At 39.8% G+C, this 27,788-nt stretch overlaps 7 protein-coding genes and 1 pseudogene across 8 annotated transcripts; 4 read left to right on the top strand and 4 right to left on the bottom strand.

Annotated features, from left to right (window-relative positions):
- Positions 1 to 192: 192 nt before the first annotated feature.
- LOC108126668 (lipase member H-A) lies at positions 193 to 21,542 on the top strand. 2 transcript variants are annotated; one of them, XM_017243327.3, is made up of 6 exons: positions 18,748 to 18,884; positions 18,956 to 19,097; positions 20,404 to 20,552; positions 20,614 to 21,048; positions 21,120 to 21,324; positions 21,390 to 21,540. In XM_017243327.3, exons 1-6 carry the CDS (start codon positions 18,839 to 18,841, stop codon positions 21,451 to 21,453), a joined length of 1,041 nt encoding a protein of 346 aa, XP_017098816.1. In that variant the 5' UTR covers positions 18,748 to 18,838; the 3' UTR covers positions 21,454 to 21,540. The 2 variants fall into 2 exon arrangements, with proteins under 2 accessions (XP_070133248.1, XP_017098816.1); XM_070277147.1 differs by lacking the exons at positions 18,748 to 18,884; positions 18,956 to 19,097 and adding an exon at positions 193 to 403 and having other exon boundaries at positions 21,390 to 21,542.
- On the top strand, positions 7,425 to 8,039 carry LOC108126628 (snaclec GPIB-binding protein subunit beta-like). Its single transcript, XM_017243280.2, has 2 exons — positions 7,425 to 7,562; positions 7,620 to 8,039. Exons 1-2 carry the CDS (start codon positions 7,425 to 7,427, stop codon positions 8,037 to 8,039), a joined length of 558 nt encoding a protein of 185 aa, XP_017098769.2.
- Positions 10,391 to 11,584, bottom strand: LOC108126721 (endoplasmic reticulum resident protein 44 pseudogene; annotated as a pseudogene).
- A 47-nt stretch (positions 21,543 to 21,589) lies between the features above and the next one.
- Positions 21,590 to 22,184, bottom strand: LOC108126669 (C-type lectin 37Db-like). The gene is made up of 2 exons (XM_017243328.3): positions 22,060 to 22,184; positions 21,590 to 21,994 (listed from the first exon to the last, which is right to left on the bottom strand). Exons 1-2 carry the CDS (start codon positions 22,180 to 22,182, stop codon positions 21,620 to 21,622), a joined length of 498 nt encoding a protein of 165 aa, XP_017098817.2. The 5' UTR covers positions 22,183 to 22,184; the 3' UTR covers positions 21,590 to 21,619.
- Positions 22,185 to 22,424: 240 nt separating this feature from the next.
- Positions 22,425 to 23,077, bottom strand: LOC108126726 (perlucin-like protein). Its single transcript, XM_017243402.3, has 2 exons — positions 22,947 to 23,077; positions 22,425 to 22,881 (listed from the first exon to the last, which is right to left on the bottom strand). The coding sequence occupies exons 1-2, from the start codon at positions 23,067 to 23,069 to the stop codon at positions 22,465 to 22,467; spliced, it is 540 nt and encodes a 179-aa protein (XP_017098891.3). The 5' UTR covers positions 23,070 to 23,077; the 3' UTR covers positions 22,425 to 22,464.
- A 1,297-nt stretch (positions 23,078 to 24,374) lies between these two features.
- On the top strand, positions 24,375 to 25,543 carry LOC108126903 (replication termination factor 2). Its single transcript, XM_017243674.3, has 2 exons — positions 24,375 to 24,556; positions 24,615 to 25,543. The coding sequence occupies exons 1-2, from the start codon at positions 24,488 to 24,490 to the stop codon at positions 25,446 to 25,448; spliced, it is 903 nt and encodes a 300-aa protein (XP_017099163.2). The 5' UTR covers positions 24,375 to 24,487; the 3' UTR covers positions 25,449 to 25,543.
- Positions 25,425 to 26,611, top strand: LOC108126905 (uncharacterized). Its single transcript, XM_017243675.3, has 3 exons — positions 25,425 to 25,635; positions 25,687 to 25,878; positions 25,931 to 26,611. Exons 1-3 carry the CDS (start codon positions 25,552 to 25,554, stop codon positions 26,477 to 26,479), a joined length of 825 nt encoding a protein of 274 aa, XP_017099164.2. The 5' UTR covers positions 25,425 to 25,551; the 3' UTR covers positions 26,480 to 26,611.
- Positions 26,612 to 26,636: 25 nt separating this feature from the next.
- EMC3 (ER membrane protein complex subunit 3) lies at positions 26,637 to 27,690 on the bottom strand. The gene is made up of 2 exons (XM_017243676.3): positions 27,418 to 27,690; positions 26,637 to 27,359 (listed from the first exon to the last, which is right to left on the bottom strand). The coding sequence occupies exons 1-2, from the start codon at positions 27,564 to 27,566 to the stop codon at positions 26,756 to 26,758; spliced, it is 753 nt and encodes a 250-aa protein (XP_017099165.1). The 5' UTR covers positions 27,567 to 27,690; the 3' UTR covers positions 26,637 to 26,755.
- Between the last annotated feature and the right edge of the window lie 98 nt (positions 27,691 to 27,788).

Raw genomic sequence — 27,788 nt, 5'->3', positions numbered from 1 at the left:
AAGCTCTCGATAGAAAAAATCATTACGTTGGGTATATACTATTATACTAATATAACATCGATGTAAACAAGTTTGTGGAAAAAAAACAAGAAATCACTTTTCTGACAGACAATAGATTGTGAAAAATGAAAATAGTAATGAAAATGGTGGCAAGGAAAAGTCAATCACTGGCTGTTGTTTGGAGAAATTGTCAAAAGTATTGGCAAAAAAACAAAATCAAAGCGAAAAGACACTTTGTATTATTAAACGACAGATAGACAAATCAAAATGTGCCGAGGGTGACAATGCCGACGTCTGAATTTTTCCCCTGAATTTCCTTTTTCCGTCAGGTGGAAATACACAAAAAAAAAAACAGAAACACAACTGCTACAAAATCAATGTAATTGACGAACTGACTGACTGGGTAAGTGAGTGAATGAATCGTGTCCTTTATTGTGGCAACAGCTTTTCAGGAGGAGCTTCGGGTTCTTTTGCTTGTCTTTCAACTCAATTGCATGGCAACTTTCGGGGGCGCCTCCTTTTTCCGCCTTTGCGAATCGCTGCTTCATTTTTATTATTTCCTATGCCTCTGAATGTGAATTGCTTTTGAAATGTTTGCGTGCCATTTGTGTTGACAGTAAAAGCCGCTTAATGATTTCATTTTGGTTATAAATAGGATTTTTTTTCTGCCAGAATATGCAAAGTGGAATCGCTCGTGTACTTACTTGGGGCTGGTTATGGGCATCAAATTATTATCTTCAATAAACGTTTTATAAATAAAAATAAACAAAAATTCTATAGAAATATTTAGCTTATTTACAGACTTTTTCCATTGAAAGTATTTATCAAGTTCTTACACTTCAAAGTAAAAGAACCTTCAATTCATTTAATGCCAAGTTTACACCTAAAACAACTATTAACTGCAAAGCCTTTTCGACTTTTAAATAAACACGACGCGGAATTAAAGCAAGTTTTGAAAGCAAATTTCCACCTTACCGTGTCCGAGTCGAGGAAAATTCCAATGTCCTGGCAGCAGCAACAAGGGCAAACTTTTCACATTTTTGTTTAACATTACCCAAATGCCTTTTTATTTAATTTTTTTTTGTTCTTTGTTTTTTACACTTTTATGCATAATGGAATTAGTTAAATTTCTCTTCGCTGCTGCGAAACTTTCGCTGAACTTGCGCCAAAAAGTTTGCTTCCTATTTTCCCCGTTTTCCGAGGAATGTTATGCGTTTCTGATGACGTTGTCGAAAACGTTTCCGTTTTGCAAACTTGCAACGAAAACTTTCTTACTTAGAACAACATTGGCCTCGACACTCGCTCGAATTTTAATTAAAATATTTATGAATTTGTCTTCGAGGCAGCAGAGTGAGTAGCCGTTCAAATTAACGTCCAAAGAAAAGAAGCCCAGAAACGTGCTGCCAAATATCTTGATGTGACACAAAAAAGCGGCCAAGTGAAATAAGTCAACTGCCAGAGATAAAGGCCAGAGCTTCAATTGTATCTCAAAGTCATTCATGTGGTTAGAATCGTAATTAAGACAGTCAAGTCTCAATTGTCGAATAACAATCAAGTCGGGTTCAAAAGAATTTTTAATTAAAAGCATTTGCTTTATGATTTTTACTGCTGATTATTTTCGCCTCCAACTCTCCCAGTCAGTAGTCAGTCAATTAAGGTGACGACGTCACTTATGAAATTGAATTAATCCAAGATGCAAGTAAGCAATATGCAAATCATATCCAAGGAAAACCCCCTATTAGCAATAAAAGTTAAGACAATTGTGTGTTCACATTTCGTATAAACTCGCTGATATCGGCAATTATTTATTTGCATATTTATCACATTCTGTCTAATAAATAATAATTATAGCCTTTTATTTGCCTTTTTCGAGGCGTCTCTCTTAGTCAATCCGGGTTCTATAACCAGAATCATTGGCGGCCAATAAAAAAAAAACTACAAATCTTATCGAACAAATTTGTTTTGAGCGCTCAGGCAGCCAGCAAATGTTTAATGTTCTCTTTTAAAAAATGAAACTAAGACTGATGAGCTGATAATTAAGCAAGAATACTGGATACTCGAAAATTATTTATATTATTTGTATTTATTTTCGATAAATATAGCCAAGGCTAAATGAGAAATCTAGAAAATTAATGACGTATGTGAATGACGTATAGAGAGTATTAATCAAGATGGAATATAAAACTTGGCAACTAACTTGTTCAACAAGTGTGGAGCATTAAAGATTTGGCCTCAGTGGCCCTAGCATATTGAACACACATATTCCATAGCAATTTGCATTTCTTTATGGTCCCTCAGAAGTATTTTTCAACTCGCCCCCGACCTCATGCTCGTTACGCAACACAAACAGCTTCCAACTAGTACTGGGCTGCCTGCTTTATGTCTTTCCATTATTGATGACTTAATTCCGGTTGATTTATTGAGGCCACAAACAGCCGGTCAGCGAGCTCGGCGAACCATGTTTTGCCATGGCCCGGACCAGGAGTCAGGACCAGGTCCAGGAACTGTAACTGGCCAGGATGCCATGCCATTTGGTATGCACACGTAAGGCAACAAAACGGAAGTACTCGATGGTATGAGAAGTTACAGCCAAACAACCAAACAACCAGCTGTGTTGGCCGTGGCCAACGTGTTTAATAAATAAGCCAAGTTAATATAGCGAGAAAAAATTGTTCCTACAAAGCAATGGAAGTACAAAACACCGTCTCGGGAAAAATAAAAAGAATTAGCTTAACACTTTTAACTTGTATCCAAAGGAATACAGAAAGGTTAATGGAATCTAGAGGCGTTTGATGGAAGGCGACCACTTAGAAAGAAAATTTGACTAAAATTTAAAACAATAAATAGTTCTAAAGATGCAGATTAATGAAGGATAGATCTACAATCGTTTAAAGTATTCCTCTTAAGAATCCGATGTTTATTGGCCACGATATGGCCTTCGCTGAGGACGAAATAGGACTCACAGCTCCTTTTGAAAACGGCAATCTTCCCCTGTCTGCATGAGGATTAGAATTGCAGCTGGCATTGTCCAAGTGCCATTACGGCATCGGTAATCTTTTATGGTGCACCCACCTCGTTGAACTGGCAACAGTTAATGATGTTAAGGGGAGTTCGGAACTGCCGAGGGCACCCATGCATTTAGTCCCGCATTGATCACTTCGAAAGGATGAAAAACGAGACGAGATGTAGATGCAACCACAGAAGTTGATGCCACCAAGGGTGGTGGGGTATAATCGAAATGAACTCAAACTCGATTTGTGCACGGTAATTAAAATTTAATCATTGGACATTAGTATTCGCATACACACTGAGTTTGCCAGGGCCGATTGACAGTGGCATGGGTGTGGGCGTGGGCGTGGTTGGGGAGGACCTGTTCAACCAAATCAAATGAATCGAGACTGTCCAGTCCAGTCAGTCGGGTTGTACGGTGGCCAATGGCCACTGTCCAGTCAAATGAGCTCTTTTTCATGGGGTTTTGCTTCATATCTCCGCATTCACTTTTGTGCTGCATACTTTCAGGCTTGTAAATGCACATTATCTACCTGTATTTGTGTCTGTTTGGGGGAATAAATGTTTGATTTAGGGTATGGGTTGCACATTTGTTTGTTTGGTTTGTTGCCAAGGTATTTAAGCCGCCGCTGCTTCGGGCCTTTTCATAGATTTCTGCTAATGACATGCAATTAATTTTGTGGTTTTTCATTCAAAGAAAAAATGCTTATTTTCATCAAGTAAATCCCTCAAAATTAGGGATTCAATTTTCTTTAGAAAATAAACAATTTTATTATGACCAAGAGCTACATTTAAAAGCTATTAAAAAAAATCTAAGCTGGTCTTACTTACGGAATGTGGTGTTAATTTATTTTTTGTTTAATCTGGATTTTCCTTTTTTTTAAGTAAGCTGGCAAAAATTAATTATGATCCAAAAAGCACAAAAAGTATAATATGCTCACCCCTGTTAAAGGCTAGCCTAAAAAACCATAAACTAACAAATTTTAATTTAATAAACCTAATACTCATACAACAGCGAACGTGTTTTCTACCAATAGTTCACTAGTTTTAATCCTTTGCAAGCCGACTTACTCCACCAAATGGGCAGCAATCACATTTATCGAGAAAACGCATTTCCTGTGGACGGTCGCCCATTCATGACCCAGACTGAAAAGTCGACCCTTTCATTCATTCATTCTGGACTTTTATCTAACAACAAAGCTCACACATGGAATGCACAATGTGTTACCCCTTTTTGGCCGGGCCAAGTCCCAATTCCTAGTGGCCAAATGAGAGAGATGTATAAGGGGTCGTGGAAGTGGAAGGACTTCGACCGATACCGATGCCATTGACTGCAAAATGGCCTGCGATGGCAATTAACTTTATAACATTTGCATGGCCCATGTGCATTGTCAATGGCTTTGTTATTGTTTTTGTTGTTGTTGTGGGTAATGTACGCCAGTTGATTAATTGGAAATTGCGGTTAATGGATGGTCAGATCAGAATCGGTACCGACAATGGACCACCATCGACAATTTTGTTGGAAAAAGTTGAGCCCAAGCCTGGAGTCTAGACTTTTAATTAGACCAGGGAACTGAGCCTAGAAGTGCATATGCAAAAAGTTTGCTGCAAAAACTTTGTCACTTGTTATTGAATTTTTTTTTTTTTTTGTGCTCTCCAGAGTCTAGAGCTAGAGCCAAAAGTTGACAGATTTGCAGCGGAAAATTAACAAGTTCCGTGCTGAAAGCATATTCCTTTCTTTCAGTTTTTCCTCTTTTTTTTTGGCAAGAGTGTGGGAATAAACTTCATCCTGCGTAAAATCGAGTTAAGAAGTCAGAGAAAGTATATGTATGCAATGCTAAAAATGTGCTAAAAACTATATATACGGGAAAAATTTTCCTTTTTTGTATTTTTTTTTTGTATTTTGTTGGAAGCAGATGTTTACCCTGAAACCGGCGACGGAAACTTAAAAAGTCGTAGACGTCGCCGGTAGTGTTCTGTTGAGGCATTTTTATGCTCTTTCCCAAAATGTAAAGGGGGCAAGCCAAAAAGTTCCTGGCGAGATCGTTGAAAAGCCTAGAAACAGAGTTTGTTGGATAGCAAGTTATCCCGATGAGTACTTCCTCTTGTTTGCACAGCAGACGCATGTTTATCCGAATGCTGTGGCGACTTCTAAAAAATTTTAAGCAAGAGCATAAAGCAACTTGAGCACCTCTTAACTTTATAAATTATGCTGCCACTTCTTAGGCAGTCATCACCTATTCTAGGACCTAATCCTTCCATCTAAATTCCACTCAGGCCGAAAGGAAAACACGAGCTCAGCTGGCATTGGAATCCGACCCAATTATCAGTTGTGATTTGAAGAAACAACCATTGGGTAAATATTTTATAAAAAAAAACATATAAAATCCAATTGGCAACCCGACATCGGGCATATGCTCCAAAGTGGTCAAAACAAACCGGCAATTGACCCCAATAAATTCGACCCTAAAAGCAGGAACCCCAACACGGGACGGAGCACAAAGTTCACATGGGAGGCGGTGACCTTTTCGCAGCCTTAAAACGCCTGTTGATTTATGCAAAAGGGGATTAGCCGGGGCATCTGGTTGGGGATAAATACAACTTAACCGCAGACATAACATTTCAAGTTGTTTCTATACCAGGAAGCTGGAAAGCAGGAGCAAGGGAGACTCGTAATTTCTGCCAGTCGCTGGCGATTTTAAGCCGGAATATTTCTTGAACCGGCATAAAACAAGACAAATGAGCTAATTTCGCTGCCAGAAAGGATAACAGGATCAGGACATCGCCTCGACCATAATAAATTGCACACAAATGTGATATTTATATGCATTTTTTATACAGACATAAGCGCAAACCGACGAGATGGAGGCGCTTCTTAGCCATCGGCCATAAATCTATTGGCGCATTATTACTCATACGCACTGTCTACCCTAATATATCAAGGCATTACCATGGCTGTTGCCCCCCAGGTTATTTTTTATTTTTCTTTCCTAGTCCCGGCATGGAGTGTCTTTTCATTCGAATAAATACACATTTATCTGGAGGACCAGGTTAAGCTTTTTAAACCGTCTCATAGAAATTCCTGCTTCTGGTTGGCCATATTTGTCGGCTTATTTTGCTTTCTTTTATTGAAATTGGGGGGCAATTTAAAGTTGAACTATGTACAAACTATGCTCTTGAACAGAGTCAAGTATCAAAGACCCTCCATAAATGACTATTCTCGGTGCCGTTTGTAGCGTGACTTGGGATTTATGAACCCCATTTCGCATGTTCGCCATTGTAAAGATTAATTGCCACAGCTCCCCTATACGCGCCCATTCTGTTTGGCGACCGCCTTCCCATTGCGGCGTGTTGTTATCATTCAGTAGCAGGCCATGTCGAGAGCTTTTTGTTAGTTGGCCAACTGACAGGACGAACAGGACGAGCAGTGCCCAAGGAGCAGCTTCGAAATACATCGACATGCAGTGGAGTTATCTCCCAGCAGCTCTCGACGGACTTAAAATCCAAACAAAAAAATTGTTGAGGTTACACAATGAAACCCTGATTCAGAAAAGCTTATATAGTATAGGGTCTATTTCAAAAAAGAACCCACTAAAAATAAATCCGAAACAATCAGACATTGTTATAAACCAAACCAAGCTGATATCATCTAATCACAAATTGGGTTTTTGTGGGTCTTATTTTTGACAAGTTAAGTGTCTCTAAAAGTTTATTAATATATGAGTCATTGACTAAAAAATAATCTCAGTGCATTTATAAGCTCAAAAAGGCTAGAAAAAAACTACCTACATTCTGATCCCACTCCATAATGATTTAATTGACTCAACTTTGAACATTTACAGACCTCAGGAAGTTGCCGACTCCCGGCTACCGACTGCCTGGTGCATTATAGCCAATTAAATGAACCATAATCCTTGGCCAGACCTGCACTGGCCAACTTCATCATCATAAAAGCCCAACTCCTTTCATTATTCTACTTAAACTTTGATGCGGCTCTGTGGCTCTTTGTTGGTTGCTATTTGCGTATTTTTACTGTATTTTAATTGGCACTTTATCGATGTGTACTCCGCAAAATAAATATGCTTCCGGGCCAATTGGAATTTGCTTCAAGGGTTGTAAATTCTGAGAAGCCGTCTACCATAAATGACGGAAGTTGGCAGGAAAACCAATATATGGGTTAAAAGGAAGTCATTGAACGGAATTGGTACCGTAACATAATTATTTCTTTTGTTTTGTTTACTTATATGGTTTCTTATCAGGATTTCCCTTTGATAAGGCTCGAGTGTTACTCATTATGATTAGAAGATTTGCTAAATTATATGGCGCCTAATTGCAGTAGATTAGATATGGTACACATTTTCAAGTCCATGAGTATAAATACTCATGAAGGTGGTGAAAGTTATTAGTGTTTAACCATGGCTAAGATGGGAATGAAGCTTCTGGCCCTGATCTCCGCGCTCTGTTACTCGTTCGTTTGGGCCACATCCAAGGCTGGCTGTCCGTCGGGCTTTACCCTCATGGGGGAGAAGTGCTATTACGTGTCCAGAGAGCCTGTAAGAGCTTCAGTTCGATTTGAAAATATATATTCTAAAATCAGAAACCACTTATAGGCCAACTGGTTCAACGCCGACCGCAAGTGCTTCAATATGAGTTCTTCGCTGCTGATATTCAATGACGCCAAGGAGATGCAGCTACTGACGAGCAACCTTCAAGTGCTTGGGTTTCCCTTTAAGGAGAACTGCACCACTGACTCCATTTGGACGGGCCTGACGGCTTTGGGAAAGGGTAATCGATTTGTCAGTCATCGCGATGGGGGCACCGTTGAGTATACGCCATGGTGTGCCAATCAGCCAAATAACATAACCACAAAGGAGTGCGCCGCCTACGCCAACTTGAATGAGTTCGGATACCACAGCATAGAGTGCAGTTCTAATGAATTTCCATTTGTGTGTGAAACCAAGAAGTACAATACAGAGGCGTATATGTGCTTGAAGAAGGAACAATACCTTGAGGTGGATCTAGAAGTTTAAGTTTATTTAAAATAAAATTTAACTCAGACTGTAGCTCCCCTTTTAACAAACTTTCAGGACTTTGTGTTGTTCAATAGAAACGTAAAAAGCCATAAACAAACCAGTCTAAGCCGATAAAAAATGTGTTGAGTTTATGGCCAGGAAGAGCAGACTCGGCAACAGACCAGGCTAGATATCATGAGTTATTTTTTCTTCCGGAATTTATGGCACATATCGAGAAGTTCACAAATTGGCTAGGGTTTGTTGCTGTTTGCAAGAGAACTGTGAGAGAAAATAAGCTGATTAAAACGAAATTTTTAAAGAAAACTTTGCTTAAAACTTACTGCTGTGAAAAGAGTTTCCAGAGCTTGACAAAGAAATTCCAAATAAGACTCCAAGTCAGGTTGACAAACACAAATCCCCAGGAAGCACAGAACTCATTTAGAGGAATTACAATTACAATTGCTATGGCAGGCGGACTAACACCTGTGTCATCGCACTATCCACTCTCTGGAGGATAGCGTGCCCAAAGCCTGGCAATCAATCATCCGGCCTGATTCCCATCTACGACCAGCTAACCCAAAGGGCTCCCCGTGTGGCGCAGGCAACAATTAATAAATTGAGCTTAATTAAATGGCAAAAGTACAAAAGTCCCGGGAAAATGCAAAGGCATTTTAATGCGATTAATTAATATAAGAAGGCGGTCCACAACTTTTCGCAAGAGCCTCAAAGAAAAGCGAAAAGCACACAAGTTGGAAATCATATTTGCCACCTCCATTCCACTAATGGGCCAAAATGCAGCACGCACGTACCTACTCTGGGAGAGCCTGGCAAATTGTGTGCTAATTAAATTGAAAACGAAGTAAAAATAGTTTCAGTAGAGTCAGTCTCCATTCCCACTGGAGGTCCTGGGCCTCCTGCTGGGTAAATGAGCTGCAGCTTGTGCAAAGAACGCGTGTTGTTAAGTTACCAAAGTTGGTACAAGAGATGTTGCCTGCCTGTAACTGCATACAAATATGCACGTACACTTGAAACAATACAACATCGCATTCTTTTGGGAAAACATTTAGTATGTTAAGACTTTTTTCACAGGCTATGTATTTATTTTTCAGTGGCCTTTAAGCCATCCAAATCCTTAACCAAGGGAAAACAATTTCGAATTAGGTATGCGCATATGTTTGTGCAAATGGGAAGCAAGTTGAGAAAAAAATACTTAAAAACAAAGCAAAAAAACCAAAAACAAGACAGAACAAACCCGAAAAACAAGATGAGCCTGCACCCAGCACCCGCCTCTTAGCCAGGACAACCACCACAAGGACCACGGAGCCGGAGTGATTGCAAACAGGATGAAAATGCAGCCAGTAAGACGAAAACCAACAAACTGAAACGCTTGAAACGAGGGCTAAGGGCTGAGGGCAAAAGGGCAACCGGAAACGGAAGTGCAAGGAGCTGCACAAGAATAAGAAGAAGCAACTCATCCAAGGCAGCCAAGCTAATGCTGCGGAGCTGCTTCTGAGTCAGCTCCTAAACTGAAAGAAATTTTAAGCTATTTAATAAGAAAGTTTTCATACAATTTTGGTTTTACTATTGGAGTGCTTTGAATTCAAAGGACATTAAATGAAAGGTTTTGACTTTTTAAGCTCAATTTATCTCTTTATAAGTTCGTTCTTTAGTTATTTTTTGAATACTTATTAAATGCTAATCTTAAATAATATTAAACCCTTATTATGTGGTTTATAATTTTATCACTGTGTGTTGCATCTTGTGGTTCTGCTGCTGCCTCAAGCACACTAGAGATGCAAAGTAAATGCAAAACCACAGCAAATTATGTTGAGAGGGGTCGGAGCATCTGCGGCATGATGTCAGCCTGCTGCGATAAGGAGCAGGACGAAGGGCGAAGAACGAGGCAGGATCCTGGGGACCAACGGAGGAGCCGCTCAAGTGATTTTCCTTGAGTGGAGCAGAGCCTTGAGCAGGTGTCTGTTTAACCATTATGTTTAGTTGCAGGCAATTTGTTCTTTGCCGTGTTGCCGGAGCAAGCTATTTTTTTAGCTCCTTCTTAAAATTTTACCCAGTGGCATCAAAGAATACACTGCTCTTCAGATAATTATATGTAGGTTTACCATTTTGTTAAACTTCACGATTTTAAAACTTATTCTATTTTTTAAAAAACTGAATAAAAGCCAATGGTTTTGGCTTGAAACAAAAAAGTCAAATTTAACAAATAATTTACGGACCTTTTAAATAATGTCTGTCGGACAGTGTTGTGCTTGTTTTCGAGGGCTTTTCCCCAAATTTCCCCGTAGCAGATTAAGTTGCTGGCATCCAAGAGAACTTTATTAAAATAGCACAAACAGAGCCTGGCCCATTGCTCACAGCTCATCATGGAGTAACGAGTACCGGTACTTAGAGGGTCCCAGATCCTTGAAGGTGGATCGGGGTGGCTTGGTATCTTGCCCCTCCTTTGCCGTGGCCTCTGTCATCCGTACATCTTCCTTCTTAAGATGGCCGAGGAAATCCTCTAGGAACTTCTTGAGCTGCCCCCGCCTGTAAATGTTTTCGAAACTCGGAAATGGATACATAAACTTAAGCGAATCAATGGCGACGATTGGCAGGTCCTTTCGAGACTTGCCCATATGGCGGACTGAGTGCTCGAACTCCACACCGTCAACGGTGCCAAAGTTGTACTGGCCGCGCATCTCCGGCATCTGAGCCTCCACAATGGCACGGAAATCCTTGACTGACTTCAGATCGCTGGGCAGGTGAAAGAGCAGCACCAGGGGTAGTCGCTGCTCAATCAACTCCTCCACATTGCTGAAGTCTATTTCTCGCACCAGTGGCACACATTTATTCAGGATCCATGACTCCAGTTGTTTGGAGTCGCCAGGATCGCCTTTGTATTCTTCGTCCTGACTATAAGTGCGGGCCACGTCCGGCCGGAAGGTTAAACTTACCGGTGGACGTCCCTCCTCCACTTTGCCTATTTTTTGGTAAAAGTCGCAATCCTGCTTAAAGCGATCCGCCAGGTGTTGGTAAAGTTTATGGGCAGAACCCTCACTCTCGAAATAGGCTATCACGGATCTCCTATAGGGATCGATAATGGCCAGATCCTCAGGTTCTTGGAACTCAACTATCTCCGACTGAAAATGCGATTTCACATAATTGACCAAGGCCTCCAAGGACCTCTGACCACGGTACTCCCGTCGTGTGGCTTGTCCTTTATAAAAGAGCCGCAGCGTGGGAAACTTCTGGATGTTGTACAAGTCGGCCAACTCCGTTTCCCGGGCACAGTTCACCCGTCCCAGGAGCACCTTTCCCGCATCCGGAAATTCAAGCTTCAGATGGGCAGCCGCCTGTTCGAATATGGGCGCCAGGAGGACACTGAAGTAGCACCAGTCCGCGTAGAAGTTGACAAACACCACTTCGTTCGAGTGCAGGATACTGCTCAGGTTCGCTTCGCCAATCTGGGTCACATTCGAGGACATGCGAGCGGATGAGTCCTGCAGTTGAAGCTCTCCTAATGAGGCCTTCAGGAGCAGTAAACCGTACACGATGACAGCCAGCATGTTCGTTGGGTTTTGACTCTTTCATTTATCGGCAAACTTTTCTCGAAATAAGTTTATATACACTTTTGATTTTAGATCGGTTAGATTTGAGAGTGTCAGAAATTTGTATGCTGAGTTTTCTAACTTAAATTAAAGAATTTTTCTACCAATTCCATCGCTGTCGCTGTTTTCATTGCAATCTTAATGGAATTTCTAGAATACCCATTTGTACGCATTTCTTTGCAATTTTCTGAAAACATTTTCTAAACAAAAAGCCCTATTTTCTTCACTTTTTGGGCCATCAAGTCCACCATCAGCAAGCAAATAACTTAGTAGATGCCAACGCAAAAAGCTCAGCTATCATTAAAGGGTTAAATGTCGCCATATCGAGCCGAGTAAATGTCTAACGAAAATAAACAAACTCCGGACTCCAGGACTCACTCTTCGGTAATCGTTTGGACCGAGTCGGGGTGCAAAAGGCTAAGCAAATATTTGCAGCGGCAACTTCGCAAATGAGCTTCAAGCCCAAAAGACAGAAGGCACACAGAAGATGCCGAAGATGGAGGACCTGGGTGGCGATGTCCTTGCTGGCGACAGCATTTGAAAAGGACCTCAACTCTGACGGAAACGGAAACAACAACTTCCCCGCACTCCAGGATCAGGACGGATTGTGGGAATGCAGGGCAAGGAAGCCTGTCGTGGCTGGCATTTAATGACATTTTTGCGCCCATTTGAGCTTCCGGGCCTGCTGTCTGGTTGTCGATTTTTGCAATAATTTACTTAAGAAAAGTCTAAATATGTTTTCCAGGATCCCCAACCACCATCTCGCCAGGCAATTGTTTATTGCGTTTATCTATCCGTCTGGAGACGATAAAATGTTGTGAAAATCCAGCGACAATATCCAATAAATCGTTGCCAACAACCTAGGGGGGAAGGCATTGTGGCCTGACCTTCACAACTCTGTCGAATTTTAGCTGTCCTGTGTGTGTTTTTGTTTGTATTTGCCTTCTTTTGTCTGCCGCCTGGTGGCTTTTTTCAAAGGGTTTAATTGTCCTTTTTTGTACGCCCTTGTTGACATAGGTGTCACGGGGATGAGGCTGAGTGGTACAAAGGACATCCCCATATGCTCGCCTGTATTATGAATGGCTTTGGTATTTGTTGTATTTTTGGGGGTTAGGCCAACAAAAGTGTTAATTAACTTGTATAAATCAGTGGCCAATGGACTTGTGGAAAGGCAGCAAAGTCGTAAATTTAAGTTGAGTTAGATTGAAATGGGATCCCAGGGATGTCTAGAGGGTCTGATTGGTATGTATAGAGGAGGATAAATAGTAACTTAAAGATATCTTTTATTATTATTGAAGATTGAATTGAATTATTGAAGAAAAACTTTAAATATATACGCTGCTGCCTCCTCATCCTGCTATAAACCATTCCTGGATAGCCAATAAATCCGCAAACTGTAAATCTCAATAATGCGAGGCGGAGCCATTAAAAGTCATTGGAAGACTGAGCGGAAAAAGAGCTTGTCACAGCATCCGCATAATTCAGCCGAGACATTTCACGCCGTCTCCTACATTTTAGCACCTCCACCACCCAACCACCTCCCAATTCCCGCCCACTACTAGCACCACCACCCTCTGAAGCCATTGAGCTGGGTACTGAGCTCATAATTCTCGCGTTTCCTGACATCAGATTGAATTTTCGCTTTGAATGCGACTTTCTGCTGATGATAAATGCATTTTGGCGCCAAAACGATTTGTTGCGCGTTCTTTGGCGCAATGCGAATGCGGAAATTTATGCGACTTTGTAATGCAATTCATAAGCTGCACGCTGCACTTTTCCAAACTTGCAATTTATTGTTGAGCCAAGTGGCTGGCTGGCGCAACCAAACAAATTTCCAATTCAATGCGTTCAATATGGCCGCAAGAGAACTGTTTTATATGTTAATCCAAATGATATTGGCAATAAATTAAAATGTGACTTTTTCTAGTAGAATAAAGAACAAAATGGAGTTTTATGATTTTATACCTTGCACTAGTTCAGCCATTAATATTGTACAATATATACATATGCCTTTTATACCATCTTAACCGTTTTCCTGGAATAATTATTGACTTCAAAATGCAAACCTCTCATGTCTCGCCAGCCCATGTGGTCCTTTGGCATCCTGCCTGCCCCGATCCTTTCAAAACTTCATGACTGTGACAAGCTTAATTATGGCCTTACTCTCCATAGTTCCCATACTTTTCATACTCCTCGTACACCCCAATGACTCGTTGTACTCCGGTTCTGTTTGCTCAGTCATTTAGCCAGTCTGTCATTCAGTCAGTCTGTCAATGTTGACAGCGTCGCCGACGCTTAACGCCTCACTTGGCATCCTGGCTGGGAGCGATGGGAATGGCTGGCAGGAGCATTAAAACAATTTTGTTAATTAAGTAGGAAAAATTGTTAGTTTATTTACTCGTCAACTTTGCCAGTGCCGAACACCTCACCGAATCTATCTATGTATCTGCACCCCTCCATTTCCCAATGGATCTTTAGGAGGTTGGCTGCCAAGAGTTCCAGAGTTTGCTCAAAAATTCTCAAGTGCACAATTAATTAGTAAAGTTGGGCCAAAGGAGAAAGTCAGAGCAAAAACAAAGCTCACAGCAATTTTATACTCTCTCCCTCACTTTCCCGCTTCCTTTTTTTTTTTTAAAGGAATTTATGGTTCATTTTGATTAGAGTCGCTGAAAAGCATTGCCAGTTTGTGCAAGTTCTAAACTATCTGGAAGTAGAGCTTTACCGATTATTTTCTAAGGAATTCGTCGAGTGTAGGCGGCCAATTGAAAGTTGATTGGGACTTGCATAAGTAATGAGTACGCATCAGTGGGATTTTATTCTTGATTTTGCTATTTCATGGAAGCTTATACAATTGTTTGGGAAAGAAAGAAATTCAATTTGCGAATAAGTAATGTTTTTGTTGAAAATAAAAATGTTGGGGGAAGTAATCGAAAAGTGAATACAAAATTAAATGGAAAATAAAGACGTTCTTTTTACAAAAAGCTTTTAAAATGATTAGGTGAAAATGAATTGATTTTAGTAAAAGTCTGATCAATTTAAGACATAAATTAGCCTGAAAGGATTAAAGAAATCCAAGAATGCAGAAACGTTTTATGAGCAGAAACAGAGGTTTCTCAAAAATGAACAGAAAGCTCGCAAAGTTTCGATCCGGCGCTGTTAAGCCTCTGTTAACATAACTTAGTCAATGTTTGCACCTTTTTTTTCGTAAGACAATTTTTTAAATACAATTTTTATACTCTTTATGTAAAAAATCCGCTTTAGGATATTAAAATTTTTAAAAATTCATCAATATATAATGCAACAAACATATATTAGTTTAAGCTAAAAATTTAGTAGAACAACTGATTAACAAATTATAATACAACTAGTTTTCTTTTTATTTAGAAAATAATTTTCTTTGTTTTTTTTTTATTAATAAGAAGCTGATATTTCTTAATTTAAAACTTATATCTGATCAAGTCACTATTTAAAATTGAGTAACATTTTCCACCTTAGTCTGAATATCTAGCCATTATTTTCCAAGTGTCTACCGGAGACCCAAAATTAAAAGTATTTTTTGGACACTTAATATCAATGCATACAATATCCTCCGACTATTGAATAAATTATTCAGTTTTTGGCTGCCGTTATGCCCCATAACACAATTATTATACAATGTATTCAAAAACAAAAAAGTATAATAGCAAAATTAAACGCAATTAGGCAACATTGGATATGGTTAATTAACTTGTGATGTGTGGAATTAGCAAAAGAAAATGCCAAAAACATGATTTCATTTGTACACTGATTGATTGCTATCTGAAGTGATATTAAAAGCTGAAGCAAATTTTTATTTAAGCCACAGGCATAATAATTGCAAAATATTTTCCTTGGTGTTAAAACTAAGATAATTAGACAGAGCCCGATCGCAATTGTAATCATAATTTAAGGGTTTACACGGATACGGTATACAATGGAAGTCAGATACGATCAGGGCTTGAAACAAAAAAACTAGTTCAGTATCACTGCAATCCGGGAAAATATTATGCAATTGCCACTTATTCTTCGTCAACCATAACCAGATGAATGAACAATTCATAATAATAACAACAAGTTGGCAATGTAACAACAAATTGGCTAAAAACTACAACCATGAAAAGCAAAAGAAAAGCCCATTAAAAAAGGAAGATCAAATTTTAGTCTTACAACGAATTTGTTAATCTCTTTAAAAGGATATACTAAAAAACTTAGAAGTGAATATATTTTGAAGCATTGAATGTTTGCATTATACCTTTTATTTATTTTTTATAATTTTATAATTTTTTCACAATGTTTTCTGGCCAACCAATATAGCCACTATATAGAGTACTATCCTGCAATCTGAAAAGAGGAAACGATAGTTGTTTTTAGTTTTTCTTGTGTCTGCACATTTGGCGTTGCCTTCAGTTTCAGTTTCATTTGCATTTTCATTTTCCTTTCATCTGAATGGGCTTACCATATCACAAGCCCATGTAAAATCTTTTTGCTGCCTTCAGTTGACTTTAGCCCCGTTTTGCGGTCTTTTGGGCCAACTAGCTCATTACTTTCAATCAGGTGCATAAGCCGCAGAGACCACGTTATATTGTTTTTACTTTCGTGTACTTGGAAAATTGTTATCTGCCGGTAGTCGGCGGGAAAAGCATTTGATGTCATTTTGAACCTGGTCTAGTATTTTTCGTAATTGTAATCTTTTCCTAACTTCGTGACCATCTGTTAGGTTTGAAGAAGTAATTGGGAGTGGTGTTTGAATTAAAGTAAGTGGCGCCAATTATTTTGACCCGTGACTATGTGACCTTAAAGCCTTTAACACCTCTAAGTTAGACCCAGACTTAGATATACACAAAAGAAAACCCCATAGATTAATGGTACCAGTTTCTCGGACTTCAATAAATTTCTTAAAATATTGCCCGGTTGTCGTGCGCCAAGCTTTTTTAATTATTGTTATATTCTTTATTGCTGATGAGAATGCTAGAGCCTGCAGGTGTCCATATGGGGAAATCAATAACGACTTTTATAGCAGTATGTACAATTGTGAAACCCACCAGATTGGACAATAATATATTGCAAGCACCCAAAAACATATGTATGGTGAAGATTCTAATAACGAATTCTAGCTAAGTGTCTAATAAAGAAAATATTTCTTTTCTTTTTTTTTCTTAAGGTAAGAAAAAGGCATACATATGGCTAAAAGGATCTATAAATGGTGAATAAATTGTAGTTTCATTTAGAATACGGATTTCTTTCTGTGCATTTGTTTATAAGAAAATCGGAGCTTCGGTTACACGCAACCATAATATGAAAAACAAGTGCCTAACTAACTACCCACAAAGCAATGTCACCCAACAGCCCCAACTGGCGCCGGGTCGTTCGTGAGTGTCAATTTTTCGGCGATTTTCATTCGTTTTTCCATATTTTATTTTCTTGTGCGGATGCAGCTTTTAAAAGCTCTTTGTCTCATAGTTTACCATACCAGCAGCCGTAAGTGGCGCATTTTATTAAACGCCTTCCACTTAGACCCATGTGCCCCGCTCTCGTACGTGATTTGCGTCTAAATGCAAAGTTCATTTGGCCAAAATGATGGCCGGCCTTATCGCACTCTTGTTAACTTTACTTTCCCTGGATTCACTCACGAATGCGTGTAAGTGGGGGGATCGCTTCGCTGATAAGAAAAAGTGTGATTTGTGTGTGTAATTTTTTCTTTTTTCTTTTTAAAAAGCCAAATATCATAAAGAGGCGTTGCAATTCTTCTTGCGCAATGGAAACTTTGATTTAAATCCATTTAACTGTCACATACTGTTGTGGGAAACATGTCCCAAGCAGTACATAGGATTTCAATTGTACACCAGGTGAGTAAAGTGGGAAAGTGTGAAAGTTCAAGTTGTAAAAATAGTTTAAACCTTTAATATTAAATAAATAAATTGAAATTATGCAGAATATAAAAGATTTTTCTTTTTATTCTCCCATCGCACATGTTCAAGATCTGCATTACAAAGTTTTACCTTTCGCTTTTCATTTTCTTATAAACAAAATGATTTATTTTTGTTTGCAAGTCCATCATGCAATTTTTGTATGCAGTAGTACGTATCTTTCACTTTTCGATGCCCCAGATGCCTTTAATAAATTGTCGCTATTTTTCATCACACCTTTCATTTCCCTTGCCTTGAACCTACAATGGAGGTCAATTGAAAAGAAATCTCTCTTGGGCCGGTCAGTCACCAGGAAGACATACGATTAATAGACTAAAACAAATGACTTAGGAAACGAACTTGTCATGGAAAATTACAAGAATTTGGCATTCAATGCAAATATTATGTTATGTAAATAGTAAACTGATGATTTACAAGCCGCAGAAGCCATGAAGAAGCCAATGGCATTGAGTTGGAAAACGAAACCGAAACCAAAAACACCCATTTTCAAGCTGAAGCTCATAATCAAAATCAGTGCAGCGTTGCGTGTGCCATGAATTTTCATTTCATAGACGTCGCCTTGCAGACACAACAGCAACAATAGCAACTATAGCAGCAACAACATGGCAACAATATATATTAGCCAAAAGTCGTTCACGTTTGAAGTTGGCTTGAAGCCAAGTGAAGCAAAGTCAAGGCAATTCTTAGGCCAGTTTTTTCCGCTGCTGCTATAGCAGCTATTGCTGTTGCTGAAGTTGCTTATGTTGCTGCGGCTGTTGGTGTTGCTGCGGCTGTTGGTGTGGCTGTTGCTACCATTGCAATTGACGCTGCCTGCATTTTCCTTGGCCGGCAATTTCACGACGAGCATTTGCTGCGCGCAACGCGAATGAGCAAGACATTTGGCGGATGTGATCGCGAAATTATTACAAAATCCAATGGAAAGGATTACAATGAAATCGATTGCAAAAAGCAAATGGATACCAATTAATAAACATGTGACCAACTAGTAGAAGCCAGTGATTTAGTAATTAATTGAATCAAAAAATGTGGAAACGTTTGTGCAAAAATTTATTTGAAATTTAAAAAGAAATAGTGAAAGGCCTCTGACAAAAAAACGAGGAGAAAACTGAAATGTCCTGAAAATATAAAAATAAAGTGTTGCTCCCTCAGTAAAAATACATAATTTAAGATTTAAATAAAATTGAATAATTGTGTAAAATACATAGTAATTAGTTTCTTAAAAAGAAAAAAGGAGTTTTAAGTTTGAAGTATTAGCATTAAAATTAAAATGAAATATTTGCTCGTGCTCTGCGTATTTACATATTTTGCCAAAGGTATATTTCAAAAAATGCTTTAAAAAAAAAAAATCAAATGTTTATATGTGGAGTAAATCGTACAATTGCAGATGCACAAACATTGCTGTTGAATAAAATGGATTGGAAAAACTTGCTCAATAGTGGGGCCTTGGATTTAAATGTCTTGCGGTGTTTTTTGCGTGACAAGAACTTCTGTCCCAGTCCACATATCGAGCACCGACTGTACGCACCGTAAGTGGGACTTAATTCTTTATAAATATGGAAATTAATACGCCAAGTAATTTTTTCTAAGTGATAAAAGTTGTCAAATTTCCCGTAATGATTTATTTACTGCCAGCGGTCGGGGGAGAAAGTTCCTCAGGTGTTAGGCAACTGGAAATACTGACTTGGTTAGTGTGTCAACCGCCGAAACTGCACTTGTCGCTGCAGACTTGTGCAACCACAAGGATATTGGCTGCCTTGGTTGGCAAACTGCGAAAATTAAGAGTGCAATTAATGGGCGGGCAACCCGTTTTACCGAACCGGCAACTGACCCACTAAGGAATACCTCAAAAGGAGGCCTGCTTGCGCCACATTGACCGCTAAACGTGGCCAACAACAGGCTACATCGACATCAATTGCATTTGCCAATTGGCGAATAAAACGCTTAACAAACGACGACTCGAAAGTCGCTCGACTTGTCTGGTCAAGATCACCTGGGCAGATGCGCCAACTCAGCACTGCATCCGGTCTTGGCCATTTCTGGAGAGCAAAAAAAAATCGCGTCATTGTTGCGGTAACATGAGACGTCGACTTCGAACAAATTACATTATGGCGAACGTTTAACTGGCCGTTGATGGGCGGTTGTATAACATCGATAAATTACCGGATTGACACCTCCGTTCTTGGAAGTAAGAGGCAGTTTGTGATGTTAAAGACTGCATTTAATTGATCAAATTCGAGACTGATCACAAAAGTTGTTTTAATCTCTACTAAATCAAATGCACATTAGTTATTGTTCATGTTTTATTTATATTAGCAGGAAATGAAAAGAGAAAGAAATGGGGCTTGGCGATTTTTCCTATTTAAGCGTTTATCTGGTAGTGCTTTACACATGAGAGTAAAAATAAAGATCAAGTAACTAAGAATCTCAAATATATATAAATATTGGCTCCTATAAATACTGCCTTTTAGTTGGCTTAAAAAAATAATATGTTCTACTAAGTACTTCTTGTTAAAAATATAACAGCTCTTATTCTTTATTAAAATTACTTTCTGCACGACTGCTTTCCTCGGTTTCATACACACTGGGAATTTTCAATGTTCCATTTAAACAACAACAATAAATAATTATAATCAACAACTAAATCGCAATATAAAAATTCATTTAAATATTATAATATTATTGTATTGAGATTCCAACTTAGATTTGTTATTAGAAACGTAAAGTTGTTTTCAGTAATAGTTCCATAGGAGTCTAATACGAAAAAATATTTTAAATGTTCAGGGCTATTTAATCCCACAGTATTTGAACTTATATGATATATGATTCTTTTAGCAATGGTCCCCGAAAAGGTATTCCCCTTAACGTGAAAAACCCAATGACCCTCTACAAAGGCGGTTTCAGTAAAAAACGTGAAACTGTGTTCATAATTCATGGTTTTAATGGTACGGCCATAGACATTCATCTGCAGTTTCTCAGAGATGGTAAGTTGGTATAATCAGCACAAATTGATATTTTAAAATAACCCTATGCCAACTATTATAGCCTACTTATCACGTGACTTTAATGTGATCACCGTGGACTGGAGGCCCCTGACACGGTACCCCTGCTACCTACACTCACTGATTAACACGCGACTCACGGCCCAGTGCACCGCACAGATTTATGCCTTCCTCACCCACTACGGAGCGGAGAGGGAGCGCATCACCTGTGTGGGGCATTCCCTGGGCGCCCACATCTGCGGGATGATCAGCAATCATTTGACCCGGAAGCAGTACCGGATCATTGGACTGGATCCCGCCCGACCGCTGATCGAGCGGAAAAAAAGCAACACCTTCCGGTTGTCACACGACGATGCTAGTGTCATCCAGGTGATCCACACTAATGCAGGATTCCTGGGACAAGAAGACAACACAGGGCACCTCAACTACTGTGTCAATGGCGGGCGTGTGCAGCCCTTCTGCAAGGGGAATCGCATTAGTAAGAATCTTTTATTAACTTTATTTTGGTTTAATGGCCCTGACTAACTAACCAACCACCTCAACCGACAGGAAGATCTCGGTGCTCCCACTTCTTAAGCATTTGCTACCTGGCCACGGCCACTTTTAAGAACAAGAAATTCATGGGGGTTCCATGTCCCAACGGATGTGTCAACCTCACTGGACCAAAGCGACTTCCAGTCAGCGGCAAAATCAATCCCTTTGAGTTTGCCTCCCTGCTACGGGAATACCACATAGGCAACGATGCCCCAGATGAGTAAGTACCAATAGAAATCTACAAACTATTGTAGTTTTGAAATATTGTTGTAATCCCAAATTCAGCGCTCGTGGTTGCATTTGCATAGATGTGCCGTACGCCAAACATTGCCCCTTTACGGACGCTTAGGAGCTGGTCTTCAAGGTTTTAGCTGTATTTTTCAGTTATTGATAATAAAATAGACAACAAAAAACTATTGGTTAATTGATTTATTAATTATAGATTGTCTATATGTTGGGACGATTACAGAACTTAAAGCGAAATCTTTGATATTCCGCTAAGTTCATTTATATTTTTAATATTTTATAAATCGTTTTCCATAAATCTGACAAATATATTTCAGATCCAAGCTACACTTAACGTCTAGGTAACCAGAGTTCCAATCCCCTTCGTAGTTGACAAAAGACACGCAGTCCTCGTCGCCACCGCGATTGTTAGGTTCAGCTCGCATCCAATCCAAAAACACAGCACTACCATCCCTTGCCCTTACAAAATTGCGATTGTTACCCAAGCAGTTAATTCCTGCCCACATAGAGTCCCAATATCTTTCGGCTATCAGATCGTGTGTGGATAGATATTCGGTAAGGAGCATTTTATCATCAGAATCGTCAGCCACATAGATTTCGGCCCCTAGACTGCCACAAAAGCGATCCGCGGTAAACCAATCGGCCTGTAAAAATTCAAGTTTAACTTTAATCACAAAGATCTACATTAAATCAAGAATTTACTTATTACCTTTTCTGGGGAAATATACAGACACTTGTGTCCAACTAGATTAAAGTTGGGTGGACATCTCCGGGCCGCCAAGCCCCATCCAAGGGCTAAAAAACAGCAAGCAAAGAGCACTGATCTCACCATGTTCTCCTTATGAATGGCTTTTCATTTCAAAATGTTCTCGATTTTATAGATTTTATTTAATGGGTTGATAAGCAAAAATATACAGAAAGTCTAATCAGTTTATAAGCTTATCAATTTTCCTGGAATCAAATCAAATCATTTTAAAATCATGTTTCAATGTAAATATATACGATGAGGTAATCAACTGTAATAATCAAAAATCAGTTTATTTAGCATATTTAAGTTAGACTCGCTTTCATCCATTAAATCAATCATTTTTTAATACATGAAGCTTGGGTGATCTTAAAGACGTGCCTCCAAAAAAAGCTCACGCTTAAGGCAAAGATAGTCTTCTTGAATATTAATTTCAGGAATCTCGCACACATAAGGGAACTCCACTTTGCACTCAATATCATGATACCCATAGGCATTATTATAGTTGGCGAAACCCACGCAATCCTCTTCAGGGGATGCGTTATTTGGCTCTCTGGGCACCCAAGGCATGTACCCTACAACGTCTCCAGTCTTGGCTGATCGGAAGTTTCGACGGATTCCCAGACAATTGATTCCCACCCATACGGAATGGCGCCACTCATCGGTGAACTGAAGTCCCAATTTCTTGAGATATTCGGTTGTAAGAAGTAAGTCATGCTCGTTATCGAAGACCACTAGCTCAGCCCCGAGCTTCCGACAGCCTCGTTCAGCCACATGCCAATTGGCCTACACGGGATTAAATTAGTTTATTTTTATACGGCTTTCTATTATTATAATTGAACTGGTCTTACCTTAGTCAAAGATACGTAATAGCATTTTTTCCCCACACGAGTGAACTGAGACGGACATTGTTGTGCCTTCAACCCAACAAAGAGAGCTAAAAGCCCGCAAACCAGAAGAACACGACTCGCCATGATTCTTTTTAAAATGATTCTCCTTGGAAATGGGGTGGGCTTTTATACCCACAGATATAATATTAAAGCAAACAATTCTGTGCAAATATTATTTTAAACAATTTTTTATCTTGAACATAAACCAACGCACAGTGGTTTTTAAGATTGAAAACACGATTATATTAGTAATATAATACAAAATAATGAAACATACAAATTATACTTATATTTATATATATTTTTAAATAATCTTATATTTAAAAAATGTATATAGTTAATGAAAAAATCTATTTCAAAATAAACATTACAAATAACTTGTGTTCTTTTCTCATACATCGACTATTTACTTAGGATTTTTTTAGCATTTGATAATAAACAAAGTGAAACCTTTATTTGAAAGGCGAATTTCGAAGCGAATGTTTGGTTTTCATATCCCAATGCCAATAAAACTGAATACAATCAGCTTCATTGCACATCAAATAAACAGAGTATTTTTTTAATATTTAATAATTAAATATTTAACAGTAGAATTTGTTATTAGTAGTTCATTATTTAAGTAGACCTAAAAATAGGCATTCAAAAATTGAATGAAAAAAGCTATGGTTTTTGAGAGAAACCCACTTTTTATATTACAGTAAAATCAATAATGCAATGCAAAAAACCTGTATAAATGTTATCTTACGGGTTTCAAAGTTACACCACTTAATTATTAATACACATTAATTGCATGGCTTAACCTCAAACACCACCACAATTTTCTAAAAAACTATCTGGCGTATAGCCATACACCTTTTATTGACCCAGAGTCCACATGGCCAAACATTACTAAGAGCATTACTTACTTAGATTATAAACTACTTAGATTATTTAATTATCTCTCAAACCATAAAAAAAATGTCCAACTGATAACTTTTTCGTTTATTTATCAGCTCCCCCAAAACGAATCACTTGGGAACGGAATTTATGTGTCAGATATATGGAAAGGGCTGTATATATTCAAATAAAAATGTCACAAAGAAACTTTTACAAATTAATTAGAATTAAAATAGACTAAATATTTACAGTTCGCAAACATTGTTTTCAACATCAAGTAATTTGAATCATATTTAATTATAATAAATATTTAAAAAAATATTTATTTACGAGTTTTGTTTTGGAAAATAACATAATTAGTTAGAAATTTAGTTTTCATTTCATATTTACGAATTTGGCGGTAAGTTTTTAAAACTCATTGTTGAGCACCATATATTGTAGTATTTTCCAACACATTTTTAACACTTATGCGGCATTGCCATGTAGCATGTGGACTCTGTGGATTTTGTAGACATTTTGCTACCAACATTCAGCTGGTTTTTGTTTATCTCCAGCAAAAATAAAACTAAAAACTTAAATAGTTCCACTGCTTTCAAAACTACTCTTTTCCAAAAAAAGATTAAAACATGGGATGCGATGGCGGAACTATTCCTAGGCGCGACGAGCTAGTCCGCGTGAAACAGAAGCCCGAACAGGTGAGTAAGAGTCCGTCCTAATGTGTATTATTCTAACATAATCTTGTGCCTCTTGTAGAAAGACAAAGACGCTGAACGAGAATTCCGGTGGCGTCATTGCTCTCTTACCCAGCAAAGCCTGCAGGAACCGATTGCCATGTGCGGCATGGGCAGGCTATACTCCAAACAGAGCGTCATCGAACGCCTACTGGAAAAGGAAAAGATGCCTGAGGCGTCGGCGCACATTAAGAGCTTGAAGGATATTAAGCAGTTGCAGCTGACTGCAAATCCCGCCTTCACCGAGGAGGACAAGACAGAAGGGCTACTGGACACACGTCATGCTCCCTATATCTGCAAGCTAATCGGCTTAGAGATGTCCGGAAAGTTCCGTTTCGTGGCCCTTTGGAGCTGCGGGTGTGTGATGTCCGAGCGCGCTCTGAAGCAAATCAAAGGAAACTCGGCCAGTACGTGTCCCTTGTGCCAAAAGCCCTATAGTGTCGAGGATGTGGTGGTGCTCAATGGCAACGATGAGGATCTTGAACTAATGCGCGTTAAGATGGAAATGCGAGCAGCCAAGCGAAAGTCCTCCAAGAAAGACAAGAAAGAGGCCCAAAAATCTGAAATCAAAACCGAGAAGCCGGAGGAGTCATCAGAGGCCGTAGTGGCCTCCACTTCTAAGTCTGTCCCTGAGAAACCATCGACCAGCTCAAAGGTAAAGGCAGTAGCCAACCCCAAGCGTCTGGGAGCCGTTAACGCCATGCAAGATCCCGAATTAAAGCGTCTCAAGACCGACTTCAGTGTGGCGAAGGACCCGAAGGCCAGCGACGTATACAAATCCTTGTTCACATCTCACAAAACAGAGAAAGAGCAAGATCGTGCCCACTGGGTTACTTACAATCCCTTTTACAATTAGTTTTTAAGTTTCAGTTTAAGTTTGCCCTTTTCCTTCAGTCACTTGGGAACTTGTACGTAGCCTAAACGATTAAAACAGACACACAGAAAAAAGTATTGGCAGAATGTTTCGCTCAGCTTACCAGAAGGGTTTCCTCACTGTATTTTACAGCGTGGGTAGCTCTCCGTTGAACAATTGGTCCTCCTATGTAAGTATGTTCAGGTAATACCAATTTCCACTTTAATGACCTGCCAACCAGACCAAAAACGGCTACATTAAACGCATTTACGATGAGGATATAAAGTCCCTGGTGCTGGAGATTATGGGCTCGAATGTGTCTACAACATTTATACATTGTCCCAGTGAATGCAAGGAGCAGCTGGGCATAAAGCTCCCCTTTTTGGTGCTCTTGATAAAGAATATGCACAAGTATTTCTGCTTCGAGGTCAAGGTTAGTTCCGGAGCACCATATTTTACAGGCTAATCCCCGAACCACCCCTCAGATACAAGACGACCAGCGCTTTATGCGTCGTTTCCGAGTGTCCAACTTTCAGAGCAAGACTTCAGTGAAACCATTTTGCACAGCAATGCCCATGGGAATGTCCCCTGGTTGGAATCAAATCCAATTCAACCTCGCCGACTTTACGCGCCGTGCTTACGGGTCAAACTACCTGGAGACAGTTTCGCTGCAACTGCATGCCAACATTCGGATTCGACGCATCTACTTCGCCGACAAACTTTACACGGAGGCGGAACTACCCAATGAGTACCGCCTTATGGGCAAGCCGAAAGACCTTAAGAAACCGGAGAAGCAGTTCAAGGTTCAAGCCTCTGCTCGTCCACCTTCTCCACTGAACACGGCCCGCGGTGAGGGTGGTCCTTCCAAGTCCGAGCCAGAGCCCGCTGCAAGCGCTCCTAGTGCACCAAGTATGCCCAGCGAGCCAGAACTAGCTCCACAGAAGGCGCCCTCGCCGCCACCCTCAGCTCCGTCGGAGGCCGCTCCAGAAGAGCCGCCTGCACAAACGGAGGCCACCGAGGAGGCCTACTACTAATTTGGCTTCATAGTGTTAATATTTTTTTGTTACTTTCAATTAGTTGACAGAACCTCGGATGCAAAGTGGAGGCAAACTCTTAAATTTGCAGTCGTACTGAATAATGCTTGATTAAAGCCCACTTGGACTTTACTCCAAATCGTGTTTTTTTTGGTGCTTAAAGTCACATACACACATCGTTTATTATAACCCACTTGGTCTCTAAACAAAATTGGTTTTGTTAATGGGGAATTTGCTAAAATATCTTAATTATGCTGAACACTTGCGACTAGTTGATCAAGAGCTCTTAGCCGGGGCCGGATTGCCGGTGGCAATGGTTAGCATGTCGGCATCGATATTCTTCAGAGCGCTGTGATACTCGGTGATCTCCAGCGCCTCCCACTCCGCCTTGAAGGCCGCTTTGGGGTCTTGGGGCATCGTCATTGCAGCACCGGTCATGGCATCAGCCTGGGCCTGTGTCTGATCGGCGTGGTTGTTCTCGCCGAGGACTAAGGTATAGATGGAGCGCAAGCCGAACACATTCAGGAAATACCAAGAGGCCGAGGACACCCATGCGGCGTCCAGGGAGGCCAGCTCTACGCCGCGCTGCAACATTGGCTTGAAGCGCAGTGTCAGAGGGAATGGAACCTTGGTGGTGACGAAGCCTGAGAACATCCAGTTGATCCATCCGCCGATGATGACCATCGGCAAAACGTTGATAAAGTTACCCTTCACCATGTCCGTGAGCATAGCCGAGGAGTTTTGGGCCACGGGTGCGCGTTTCTGGGTCTTGAAGTAGCCCGTCTCCTCGTTGTTAAAATAGTTCTTCCGCATGGAAAAACTCTGGGCACTTAGGTACTTTCCGTTTTCGCGTAGTAGTCTCGCACGAATCATCGCCTGGCTGCAAAAGAAATGGATCTTCGTTAGATGCGGGTGCTCCCATATCGGACTTTACTCACCTGTCCTGGATCTGGGTGATTTCGGCCTTCTTCTGTGTGGAGATCAGAATGGAGACGTAGTGGCGCACAATGCCCACAAGGAACGTGATAAGCACGATGGGCAGAAACACCCATACGCGAATATCGGGGTCAATCAGAAGTTCTGTCATATTTTAATTGATAAATTTTCTAATTATTCGTCTGATATGACTGCAAGTGTTGGGCAATGCCTAGATTCTGGTGTAGGAAATGGCGAAAATAAATTTTAATGACATAAGGCTTGTCAACACTAAAAACTTAGTGGTGACAATTTGAAATATATTGGTTTAACGAATATATTTAATTATCAGTAAAATTAACGTAAAAAAAAAGTACAAGTGATAAAAACACAC

Source organism: Drosophila bipectinata, chromosome 2L (assembly GCF_030179905.1).
Source record: "Drosophila bipectinata strain 14024-0381.07 chromosome 2L, DbipHiC1v2, whole genome shotgun sequence".
NCBI classification, from domain to species: Eukaryota; Metazoa; Arthropoda; class Insecta; order Diptera; family Drosophilidae; genus Drosophila; species Drosophila bipectinata.
The sequence above is the reverse complement of the archived record's forward strand: the minus strand, read 5'-3'. Positions and strand labels throughout refer to the sequence as shown.